This window comes from Eupeodes corollae, chromosome 3 (assembly GCF_945859685.1).
Source record: "Eupeodes corollae chromosome 3, idEupCoro1.1, whole genome shotgun sequence".
Lineage (NCBI taxonomy): Eukaryota > Metazoa > Arthropoda > Insecta > Diptera > Syrphidae > Eupeodes > Eupeodes corollae.
The window spans coordinates 82,665,886-82,679,217 of NC_079149.1; the positions used below are offsets into that span (position 1 = coordinate 82,665,886).

The window sequence follows — 13,332 nt, forward strand, 5'->3', positions numbered from 1 at the left end:
AGTCCTGTCAATTACTAGCAGATCTGAGAATATTGTAGGTTTGTGTGATCTACCCACCGGGTAAACTTAGCTTTCACTAAACTACACTTATTAACAAAAACTTTTGATTTATTTATTAAGATATTAAGCATACAGATCACATAAAGCACAACATTTTTAAAAACTATTTACAATAGTCCTGTATGTAAATATGTATGTTCAAAATATCCTAAAGAACTTAATATCGTTAACGAATTAATGGGGAAATGTGGGTACCTTGAGATGAGGTTGTTCATTCGACAATATGAGTTCTTAATTAGTTCCTTTGATCAACTTAAGTATTAAGGGTATTTTAAGAGAGAATAATTTCTTTTCCACATTTCTTCTTCTGCTTTTATTCATCTCCTTTCTGCCAATTTGTGCTCCATGTTTTTAAAAACGCTTTCTTCCGCAAAGCTTAGAAAAAAAGGTTTAAAATATTTTTGTTAATAGCCATTTTTTAAATGTTTTTTTTTTAGCAACAAAATCAAAAGCTTCTAACAAATAATATATACATATTTCTCATTTTGCCAATATGAACTTATTTTAAACAAAGTATGATGACTGCACTCATACAATTGTCATAAATGTATCTGAGCCTATTTAAGGCAGAGCATGTTCCCAAAAAAACATCTGGCCTGCACTAGATTTTTTGCTATCTTTAAGTAGATAAGATATAAACTCGATAATCGGTGTCATAACCAGGCACTGTCTAATAGAAGACCACGCCACGTGGCTAGGCGTATTCTTGAAAGACTTTTGCAGAAGCTGTATGGATGAGAAGGAGGAGGAACCACCTTCACCTCATCTGTACATATCCTGCTCTAGTTAAAAAACGAAAGATTTAATTAGTAGAATTCTTCCATAATCTCAATCATTTTAACATAATCGTTTCGAAAGGGGACTCAAACTGATTTCATTGAGCTTAGAAGAAAGCCTCAAGATTTATGTGGTATGTGTGTACTACTTCATAACGGAGATCCACTTTAACCTAACTTAACATATGTGCAACAAAGCTTGCAATTACGAACTCAGACCCTGTTTATTTAAATCTAAATATGAGCAAATTAACAGCACATGTTTGTTTATTTGAATGTTTATAATACATGATTAATTTTCAAAAACTCCAAGAAAAAAAAGAAAAGTATGTATATTAATCTTTTGTTCGTCTAGTTACTTGAAAAACATCCCAACCATTTCTTCCAGGTATTGCAGTTTTGTTTATCTCTTTGTTGATTCTCTTAGTTTTTAAGTTTACCATTTGCAAAAAAAGCTTACAATGCAAAAAAAAACATGAAAGCTTTTCATAAAAAGTTTGCGGCTGATATTCCTGTTCGCGTCTTGTTAAGGCTGTGTTCGCTTAAGAGAACATGAAATGGTATGATTTATGAATTTCAATTTGTTACCCACGTTAAATTATCCCACTTAGAGATGTTTCCCGTGCCGTGTGGTAAGTGCGTTCTGTAGGATTGGCATGCCAGCGGTCTTCGGTTTAAGGGGGTCATCCCATGTGACGGCCTGCTTTTTAAGGAATTTTTAGAATTGTTTTTTTACGGCCGGTAAATAGATACAACTTTATTAAATTTATTATCATTTATTAACATAGTTCTACAATATAAATATAAAATTTGAATTAAAATATTGTAAAAAAACACGAGTTACACCGGTGTGAACAACTCCACCTCGAACAAATGGGCTCGCACTTCCTCCACGATTCCGGCTGATGGGCTTATCGGAGCCTAAATGCATGGAATGAACTATCATCAAATGAATATACCAAAAATTGGACTTTTGGGAGACATTTTTTTTGTTGTTTGCTATAAAAAAAATCGAAATTTTTGGAATTTTTTCATCACGTTTGTCAACATAAGTATGGACTTCGCGGCCTATAGGGCGTCCCATAACCGACATTACTTTTAAATTATCTTCAAAACCTTCATTAAAGATGATAAGTAGGATCTCTTTGAAGTTTTACTGTCACTATCGCCGATGTATGTAAGATCTTTACCCCATATTTTTCCATGGACCTGCTGTATCCTTAAAACGACTTTGAATTTTGAAAAATCCCTTACTACCGTATTCTAGACATATTAAACTAGCAATTTATGAAACCAAAATGATTTTTTGAACCCATCACATGGGATAACCCCCATTAATCCGTGTCCGTGACACCTGAAGTATTTTTTAAGTACTGACTTTTACGAGGAATTGACAAATCCTCAAGAGCAATTCTCGTCATTAAAATTAGCCGTTCGGATTCGGCATAAAAACTTTAGCTCCCCTCTATCGTTCTCAACGAGAGGTTTGCTTAATCAGACCATTCACATGGCTGTAATACTACCATTTTTGATTTCCTTATTAGTAAATACGTACATATTTCTTAATAGAAAGAAACAAACCATTAAAAAAGCAAGCAATAATTTTTAACCACCTTTTTTTCCATTTCTTTAAAGATGATTCCATCTGATGGTACTCTTCAGCATCAGATAACAGTTGACGGTATAACACATATGCTTTCATCAAATATTGCCATTCCAGCTGAACTGACTCTAGCACATCCTAATGCATGGTCTGTAAGGTCAAATATTCAAAATTATCCAACCAACCCAGTAGAGGTAAAATACAAGCTCTCTTTTTAATAGATTTATTTTCCTTCAAAAGTAATTTTAATCGAACTTGATTTTTTATTTTAATAACCTAGCAACACCATCCACAATCTTCATCTCCGATGTTAAGTCAGCAATCATCTCCTTCAAACAGTCGTGCTGCAAGTCCAAGTCGAACAAGTGGCAGCACAATGTTTCAAGGACAGCAGCAGCAGCAGCAACAGTCGATGCAGCAAGTACGTAATTTGCAGCGAACTGGATTACCGCTTAGAACTGTAAGAAGACCATCGACAGAAACAACTCCTCCGCCAGCTATGCAACCACATCAGCAATCAATCAACAATGAGATGATTGCTCCTCAAAGCATTAAAAACATGGAAGAGGTAATTTCAACTGCAATCTCTATGAAAAGATTCATTTTTTTAACACGATACTAATTCTTATGCTCAATTATTAAGCCCCTTAGTTCGGTTTTATTCTAGGGCAACATACGAAACCGTTATTCTTAAATTATTTTTAATGGATTTCATTTAGGGATATACAATTTTTAATGTAAACAAAATAAGATTAGCATTGGAAACAAACTTTTGAATTCAAAATAAGTATTACTTGCATTACAAAAATGTAGGATTGTCATCATGATATATTCCATTTCCTATTTTTTCCCCAACGTAAAATGTGGTGATAATACTGGAGGCTTGAGTAACATATAGACTATACAGGGTCTTTTTATTTTGAAGTATACAATTTAAATTTAATTTAATTTACAATATTTTATGAAGATCCAGACCAGAAGATCCAACATAATGGATTCTGCAACAGTATTGCATTTTTCATAGACTAGGGCTTAATATCTTGTTTATTTGTGAAGTTTCTTGAGACTTTATTGTTAATCAAGAGTCTTTAACAGATTCTGCGATTGATTCAATTCGAAAGTCTAGCCTGACTGAAGTGTACATCACGCCAAAACTTTGCTGAGATATCTTTATTAGACAAATGTTTGTAGAATACAGTTGTCCACTATGTTCTCATTTACAAAGGTATTATTATTATATTATCTCTAACAAAAAACGAATAAACCCCTAAACCATATCCCCTTCTATTAGTACAGCGGTTTCCACCTTTCTTAGTCGCGGAGCACTTTTTGCGTTGGAAATTTCACGCAGATCACTTCGATGCGCAAATGCCATTTTTCGTAGCATGTAGCAAATTAAATAACTTTTTTTTCAAATGTCGGTTATTTTCTTGAATTAAGGAAACAGTTTTTGCAACGAATAACAAAAGAACAATGTTAATAAGGAATCACATAATTATATTTTATGCATTATAATTATATGTAGTTTTTTTTTAGAGGGAAAAATGTGTGTGTTTATTTTTGGATAAAGCTGAAATATCTGGTTGAATTTAGACAACTGCAACCGTACATCAGGCTCTGTATCGAGACGGGTCTATATTTTGTTTTGGTTCTAAAATATGCTGAGAACCCTGATTCGCGCATGTATGTTGTGGCAAACGGCAGAAGAATTATTTTAGCTTTCTCTGACAATAAACTGAACTTGTCTTTCAACATACACCAGAATTCTGACAAAGTTTCTCTGTTGCAAAAAGTTCTTTTATCAAAGAATCGTATGTCAGATTCTCAAACATAAGTGAGAATTTATCAAATTTTCCAACTTTCGAAAATGTGTGGTGTTGTAATAACACTATCATTGATGATATTTTTCAACCAAGAAGTTTTTTCTTTGTAAATTTTAGTTCGGAGGAAATGCATAAAATCATAATATCTTTAAATAATTCAAACTCTTCTTCTGATGATTTGATTTCCAGTATAACTCTGAACTCTTCATTTTACGTCTCTGATATTTTAAGCTTCATTTTTAATTTCAGCTTGCAAAAAGGAGTTTTTCCTGATGCCCTAAAAAAAGCCTTAGTTATACCACTTCATAAAAAAGGTGTTACTTCAAGCCTAAATAATTACCGTCTCATATCCCTCCTATCAGTTTTTTCTAAATTTTTTGAAAAAGGGATGAAGTGCAGAATGCTATCTTTTTTGAAAAAAAAACAAACTTTTTTAGTGACCACCAATACGGCTTTATGACTGGAAGATCTACGGAGGATGCCGTTTTAAAATTATGTGGTGAAATTTATAGCAGCTTGAACAATTCTGAGATACCTTCATCTCTGTTCATAGATATAACTAAGGCTTTTGATACGGTGGATCATGTTTTGTTACTTGAAAAATTGTATAGAGCCGGGTTTAGAGGTACCATGTATGATTGGTTAGAATCGTATTTAATAAATAGAAAACAGAGGGTAAAAATTCGGGATATTCTTAGCTCAGAGAAGTTTATTAATATGGGTGTTCCTCAAGGATCTGTCCTGGGCCCTATCCTTTTTTTAATCTTTGTGAATTCGCTATTTGTTCAACCTTTTAAAGGCAGTATCACAGCTTTTGCTGATGATACTGCTTTGTCATATTCTTCGAAAAATTATTTCCAATTATTTATTGATGTAAATTTTGACGTCGAGATTCTGCGTAAATGGTTCTATATTCATCGACTTATTATAAGTGACAAAACAAAGATATTTGAAGATATTTCAATAAGTTATCATTCAACTTTCTGTCTTCGATATCTGCTAAATAATGATTGCCTGCATTATTTCACTACTTCCTATAGTGAAAATCTGCTATGCTCGGACGGTTGTTTTATAATTGAGAGAGTTGAAAGTTTCAAATATCTAGGTATTCTGATAGATTTACAGATGAGTTGGAAAAACCACACTCCTAACTTAAAAATGTATCTAAACAAAGTTGTTAGGCAAATCTACTATCTTAGTCTATATTGTAGTCTACCTATTCTAAAATTGGTCTATAATGGTTTATTTAAATCTAAACTTCAATATGGACTTTTTTGTTGGGGGAATACGCATTTTAACAAAATTGAGCCTTTACTTATTAAGCAAAAACATGCTATCAGAATTATTGCTAGGGTAAATCGTAGAACCCCAAGTTTTGATTTATTCAAGAATCTTAATATTCTACCACTAAAGCACTTATATTGTTATAAAGTATTAAAAATATTTTTCGAAAATTCTGGATATACGGCTGCTAGATTGTATGGATCTCATAGTTTGCGTGTCAACGGCATGAATTTGGTAACTGTACCTTACATTAAAAAAGCACACTTTTGTCACTTTTATTTAGTTACTGCATCTCGTTTATTTAATAAGCTGCCTGATAATATTAGATGCGAGAGAGTCGAACCAACATTCTTAAGAAATATTAAGCTTTTTCTATTTTCTTTGAACTACAGGGAAATAGATACATTATTGCATGTAATTATTTGAGAAAAAAATGTATATATGTACTTTAGTTTCCTTGCTTGAATTTTTTCATTTTTTTGAGTTACTTGCTTGAATTTTTCACATTTTTTTTTTAAATTTTATTAATTTTATTTTATTATAAATGATCCCCATCAATTGTTTTTAACATATATTTTGAAACTTAAGGGTACATCCGCCTCTTGCCTCTGGCAACAGGATGTTCCTAACTATTTTATTTGAAGTATAATGCTATTGTTTATTTAATTTTTGCTTATTTAACCATTGTTTATTAATTATTGCCTACAAACTGTAAATATTGTTAGCTTTAAGTCTTCATCTAAAATAAAGTCAAAAAATAAAATAAAATACAAAAAAAAATAAGGTCAATCAAGCAGAGCTTTGAGGGAAGGTGGTTTTTCCAAAGGACCAGAATACGGGTTTATTACCCATAAATTTTCTTTAATGATCAGGTGGAAGCTATCCAGCAAACCTACTAGGTAGATGTGAAACAAATTTTAAAATATCATCAGTAATGTCCAAATCTATTTCTTCTTTAAATTCTTTGAGCATTGGGAAGCTGTCTAGGTTTCGATTTTTTATGATTCAACACAAAACTGGATTTTATTTTTAAAGGCTTCTATTTTGCCACTAGCATCGAAAACAGAAATTGCCTTTCCCTAAAGTGATACACTCAAATCATTTTTTTTTTTAAATATATCTTACAGATACGCCAATTTGAATAACATTCGCTCATTACACAACATGTCCCCCAAAATAAAGTTGTCGTCAATGATTAAGCTTCAGCTCTCATTTAGAAAACCGCGTCAGTGTTTTTTCACGAGAAAGCCACCTAACATCCAGGTGAAGAAGTAAAGACGTATGTTGACTACCCATGTCATCACACAATTCGTTAAAAAGGCTTGTATCCTTTGTTTGCGATTATGCTGATTTTTTTGTATTAAATATGAAATTACAAGATCAGAAGCCCAAAATTAACTAGTTACTAGTCCTTCTTGGAATTTTTTATATTTTTTCAAATATTTCCGCGGAGCACACTTTGGGAAACCCGGTATTAGTATTTGAGTGACGAGAGTTCAGACCCCTGAAAATAGAATTGAATGTTTAATTAAAAAACTGTTAGTTTAAGTTAGCTATATTTAACGTCAGTGAGTTTCTTCAAAGATAAAATATTTGAATCTGTACGAAATGGGTAGACAAAAGGGCCTTTTATTTGTAGATGTGCGAAATCTGGTTATAATTTATTTGGAGAATGGAAAGAGTATAGATATTATAGACATGCTTAACGTGAACACCTTCCGTTTAAGATTCATTTCACGGTGGGCCTACCCACAATATCAGGACCAAGAAGAGTGTTGGTCAACACCCCAGGTCAGTACAAGTACTACCCCAGTACAATTTTCACAGTCATGTGTAAGGCATGAACTGCACCCCTTGTTAAAGAGCGAGGTCTATCATGCACCTCTTGTATTCTAAGGGCCATAGGTGTTAAACAGAACCTTTAGAACACCATTTAGCTCCGCATACGGCAACCACAGCCACCACGATGCTCCCACTAGGGGGCCTACCTCTCAGACAGGTGGTATCAGGTCGCCCAGTGTATATGAAACACTAGAACAAAAAGAACCAGGGCTCCTGTCTCCCGTGGTACCCGAATATAGCTTTAGGTCGAGCTTCGCAACCATTAAGGTTACTTCCAGATAGACTCCTTACAGTCCAAGGCCTGGCAGCCTTCATGTTATCCTGCTCGACCACCAGTTTAGTATTGGTAGTACTGCAGGACAACATCACACCGCAAATAAACAACAATCGAGAACAGCGACAATTACATGATACAGCCTAGAACAACCTAAAGCAACCTAACAAGCCTGCTTCTCCTCAAGGCCTCATTGGCAAATGCTGCTAGATTTGCAGTAGCCTCCACATTGAAGAGGATGCCACTGAAATTCCAGCTTCCATCGGAACCTTCTACTACATTCCATCGATGTGATAATGGGCCAACACAAGTACCTCGGTATTTTAACGACAAACTTACATTTTAATGTGGATAAACTTGAAATAAGAGATAGTTTTCAATTCAATCAATATATTGATCCCAAACACAAAGCCTACAAAGTACGTTCTTGTATGTTGTACAACTGTCTTAAAGTGATTGAGGCACATCCGTGATTAAGATATTACTGCCATTAATATCATTGAAAATAAATTGAGCTATTTCGAAGACCGGGTAAGATCGCAACGCGTTTCAAATAAAAATGACTATACAAAGGTGCTGCTGGAGGAGTGGACAAAAATACCTCTTTAATACTTTAACGCCCAATTGCTTCACATTCGTCCTAAGCTGTTATAATGTTGGGGATTACCTAATTACTTAAGGTTGCGCTACAGTCCTTTGTGAACCAGTGCCTCACCCAACAAACTTCTCCATCTAGCTCGGTCCCTTCCTAGATGTCTCCAGTTTCGAGGTACAAGTTGGGTGAGGCCACTTTCCACTTTTGCGCGCCACTAGATTCGCGGTCTTCATTTACTGCGCTGTTCTGTGGGTGTGGATTCGAAGACTTTCCGTGCCGGAGCATTGGTTTCCATGCGCTCTTCGTGACCCAGCCATCTTAGTCGTTGCACTTTTACCCTTCTGGCTGAGTGTACGAGTCCGTACAGCTCGTCGTTCCATCTTCTCATCTTTAATGATGACACAACTTACTCAGCTCGCTTTGACAAGCCATGAAGAGAATTTGTTCTCCTCCACTCCCCTTACACGAAGTCCTTTACTACCTCAAAGTTATGTCTGTCGATGGTGGCGTTTTGAACCAAAAAATTTCGCTGACGTACTTATGGATTTTCTAATGCCCACATAAGCGAACTATTTTCATTTAGGTCTATTTTTACTAAAAGCTCAATTTGTGTGTTGATTTATAGAAAATTTTCATTTTAACTGTTTCTTTTTGTTACATTTATAGGGAATGGCAAATAGTGAAAGCTCTATGACACAGCTTCAGGCATTAATTCGCAATGGCTATGCTCGACCTGGAAACCACACTCTCCCGAGGTTATCAAAGTCAGCAATAAATTTACAACATCACAGCCAAATCCAACAACAGCAACAGCAACATCAGCAGCAACAACAGCATCAGCAGCAGCAGCAGCAACAACAGCAGCAGCAACAACAACAACATCATCAGCAACAACAACATCAGCATCAGCAACATCAACAGCAGCAATTAAATCAACACTTTCAGTCGCTTTCGTCTAGTAACTTTGGCATAAGTTCAAGTTTAGCTTACACGTTGCAGAATATGTCACTGGTCGAGGGTCAACACCCCCAAATGGAAGGCAGTATGATGTCGGTGATGAATCAACAAAAGAGTGCTGGAAGCGATTCTGGCAGTTCTATTGGATCCTCAGGTGATATATCACCTCCCGAAACACCTAGCTTGCTCGGTAATAATAGTGGGATAGGAAGCATGAAACTTAGTGAGCAGCAAAAGCAAAAACAACAACAGCAGCAGCAATTGAATTATAACAAACAAATAAATATTGCCCGAATAAATGGCCGATCTGATAAATTATTGCCAATTAGTGTTGGTTCTAATACCGGTTCTGCAGCACTCATATACCCACCTGCTACTAGTCCCCAACAGCATTATTTAGGAAACGATATCATATTGAGCAGTGGTCCCAATATAATGCAATCTTCCCTGACAAATAATAATCAAGTTGGTGGATCGGGAAATGAAGGTGTAGGTTCGGCAGTGGTTTGCAGTGGCGGAATATCGGCCAATAATAACCTTGGAGCGAATACAGTGCTGATAACGTCGCCATCGGCGATAAACCCCACTACTGGCGGTGTTATAAGCAATGTTATCACTTCGAATTCGGTTATTTTGCAACCGGCGCAGCATCAGCAATATACGGCCGCACATCCCTACCATGCCCAGCACATAGCCTCTACGACGCGACCGCCAATTATACCCCATAGCCACGGAATAGCTGGACCATCGCCACATGGAACTTTTCGCTTGCCCTCCTTTCAAATTCCACCAAACGGAGAATTAATATATCCGTATCATCCAGCCGGTATTGCATTTTTATCGGGAACGGCGCCACCTCCTACAGCTGTGGCAGCTGTCCGCTCTTCGCCTACAACTTCTGTACCTCCCCCGACTACAACGAATGTTATTCAACTGCCGCAACCACCATCACTTCAGCAACAGTCAGTGCTGCCTCAGGCTCAAACAAATCCCCCTCCACCCAGTGCCGCGCTCTTGACCACGTCGCCTTATACATCATTAACAGTAGGAGTAAGCAAACAATTGTCTTGTTACAACTGCGGCTCACAGACCCACAATGGACGCGATTGTAATGAAGCGTCAATGGAAGATGTCACCAGAGGCGCAATATACAAGTTAGACTATTCAGTTTCTTCATCAGTTTCGCCCACAGGACCACAAACAAGTGCAGAAAGTCTAACGGGAAGTAATAGCAATTGCATTAGTTGCACACAACAGTCCATGACAACCATCGAAATGGGCGCCGAATCTACATCTCCCACAGCTTCAACGTCATCGTCGTCTTCGTTATCGAATAGCAACGTTAATCCGAAGTGATCATTTTATAATTTTTATAATAAGACTATAATACTAGATGAGGAATAAAATATACCTATATAATTAGTTTTTCATCAAACATAAAATATGTCCAACGTCAGTTGTTAAAAAAAAAGATTATCTATTAACTTTTAATTCGTTATTTTTTCTTTTCTGTGTGTCTATGGAAAAAAATAAGAAAAAAGAAAATATTTGTGTACATTTAATCGAAGGCAGAAATCAAATTTCTAACTATCAATAAGATGGCAAAAATAATGAAATATTTTTTTAAATTTATTATTTTCTGTTAAAATATAAAATAAGTTGCTAAAATGTATTTGGAACGAAGTTTTACGTGTGCCATTTTTAGACAATTGTTAAAAAGTACATGATTTTTACAACAACAATATTTAAACAAAAAACAAAAATATATATATAAAAATAAAGGCAGACGTTTCTATAATGCGCACCACAGCAGCATATTTAAAATACAACTCATCTTTAACTTCATGTAATAAGAACAAAATTATACAGAAAATTAAAAAAAAAAAAACAAAAAAAAAACAGTGTTTAGCGTAATGCTAATATAGCGTACAACAACTTACTTAAATTTTAAATACAATTATTAAATGTAAAAAATACTTATATTAAAAAATAGGAAAGAAAGTTAAGAGGAAAATAAATACAAAAGTTAAATTAGCTTGCAAACAATAAATAAAATAAATTTTAAATGACTTGCTAGATCTTAAGCGATAAGAAAAACGTACTTTTTGACAACATACTATTCATATTAACAAAACCAAAATAGAAAATTAATAATTAAATTACTTCGACTGATGTATCTTGGTTTTATTTTGTGTCCATAACTTCTTTTGTTGTTTTCTTGGAGAACAGAAACAGATCGGGTTGTAGATATTTTTACAAAGAACACTGAAGGGGGAAAAAGTTGGTGGTGTGCCCTATTTTAAAGAATATTCAATTTTTCTTTAAAATAAAGGAAACATTAAAAACAAATCACAAAATAGATACCAGTCAAAATTTGTATCTTATTGAACGTATATAAGCTTATTGTTTGAAAAGTAATTGTAAATTAAGTTAATTGTAAATATGATTTTAAATTGTGCACCTAAAGTGTATTAAAAAACAGTTGCCATCCAGCAACCGTTAATGTAGACAAGCATCATTTGTCTGTCAAACCCAACTCGTTTTTGTTAATTCGAAATTAATCATTATTAAAGGGCCTATTATGGATCACAACTCAACTTAGTCTAGTTGCAATCAAGACAACTCAATTTGAAGACAACTGCAAAAAAAAATCGTATTATGGGAGACAACTTTTTTCAGTTGAGTAGACCAAATACGTTGCCTACTTTTATGTGCTTGTTTTGTGTCAAAATCAGCTGTGTAAAGTAAAATACGTAGGAATTTCAAAATTTTGAATTTAGTGCAAAATTGTATAAAAAAGACAAAATAATAGGAAATGGAGAGTTCTATTGATTGGTTTCTTGGAAATTCGGAAGAAGAAAATCCTCTGAATGTTGCGCTGATGAGAAAAAATATTCGAGATCACTCCAATGCATTGGAACTTCCAAACAGAAAGTATTATTTATAAACAAATTCTTTGATGAGTGTTGATTTTAATGTCTTCGTTTTGTTTCAGATTTATAAGTTATTTTAGACTCAACAAAGACGCATTTGCTTATGTGCTAAATGAAATCAAAGATCATTTGAAACAACCACAGCGTTCCTCCGCAATCCCACCAATTCTCAAACTCTGCACTGCCCTACGTTTCATGGCAGAAGGAAGTTACCAAAAGTGCAGTGGTAATGATTTTAATTTAGGCCTTGCTTAGCCAACAGTTTCGGTAGTGTTAAAAAAAGTGCTAGACGTAGTAGAAGAACGTATCTGTCCACAATGGATTAAGGCTCGTATGACAAATGATGAGATGAATTTATCAAAAATTCATTTTTACAAGAAAACCAGATTTCCTGGAGTAATAGGATGCATCGATGGAACTCATGTTCGAATTATAGCACCAAAAAATGGTGGTCCAATGCTATTCAGTTGAACAGCTATATTTTCCCATTCTTCGTCTTGGGTTCTTTTTGTTTAACCGAATTTTCCCTTGCCTCTGGCCAGCTCAGGTTTCTGCTGCAGAACCTCAATCAACCTCTCGAATTGGGCAGTTTTAGTTATTTTTAATCTAAAAAATTATTTTCTTACAGATGTATATATTATTATTATTCGTAAAACTTAAATTTTTTTCTCTATTTTCTTAAAAAAATTGGTTTTCAATGAACTGTTGATGCCTACAGTTATTTTTTTGTACACACAAATGCACTACACAACTAGTAAATATCAGGTGCTGAATTTTGACAACAATCACAACTGAGAGACAACTCAACTGGCTTACATAATAACCCGAACACACTTAAAAAGCCAACCATTTTTTAGTTGACTACTGGTTGACTTGTGACAGTCAACTAGTTGTGATCGGTAATACCGATTGCCGGATTACAACTCAACTTTGTTCTTAGTTGTCTTGCATAATAGGCCCTTAAGACATATCTTATAAAGAAAAACTCTTCTCTAATTTCCCGAGTAGAATTATAGCCTAATAATAGTATTTATGGACGTTGAGCTCTCCCTAATTCTATAAATTTTACCGACACGGCTGATCTAGGAGTGCTTGCTTTTGTTTTAATTATCAAGTTGTTAGCCATGACATGACATTCAAACCTTATAAATCTCCAGGTCCAGATCAAATCGTACCAGCTGAGCT

The 13,332-nt window shown here is 34.7% G+C and overlaps 1 protein-coding gene across 1 annotated transcript in view; it reads left to right on the forward strand.

Annotated features, from left to right (window-relative positions):
- The window catches only part of LOC129949582 (transcription factor mef2A), a 29,537-nt gene extending 18,151 nt beyond the window's left edge, over positions 1–11,386 (forward strand). Inside the window, exons 2-4 of the mRNA XM_056061133.1 lie at positions 2,472–2,633; positions 2,720–3,007; positions 8,924–11,386. Coding sequence (XP_055917108.1) covers positions 2,472–2,633; positions 2,720–3,007; positions 8,924–10,570 — 2,097 coding nt within the window. The 3' untranslated portion in view covers positions 10,571–11,386. The remainder of the gene's footprint in view (positions 1–2,471; positions 2,634–2,719; positions 3,008–8,923) is intronic.
- The last annotated feature ends 1,946 nt before the right edge of the window (positions 11,387–13,332 follow it).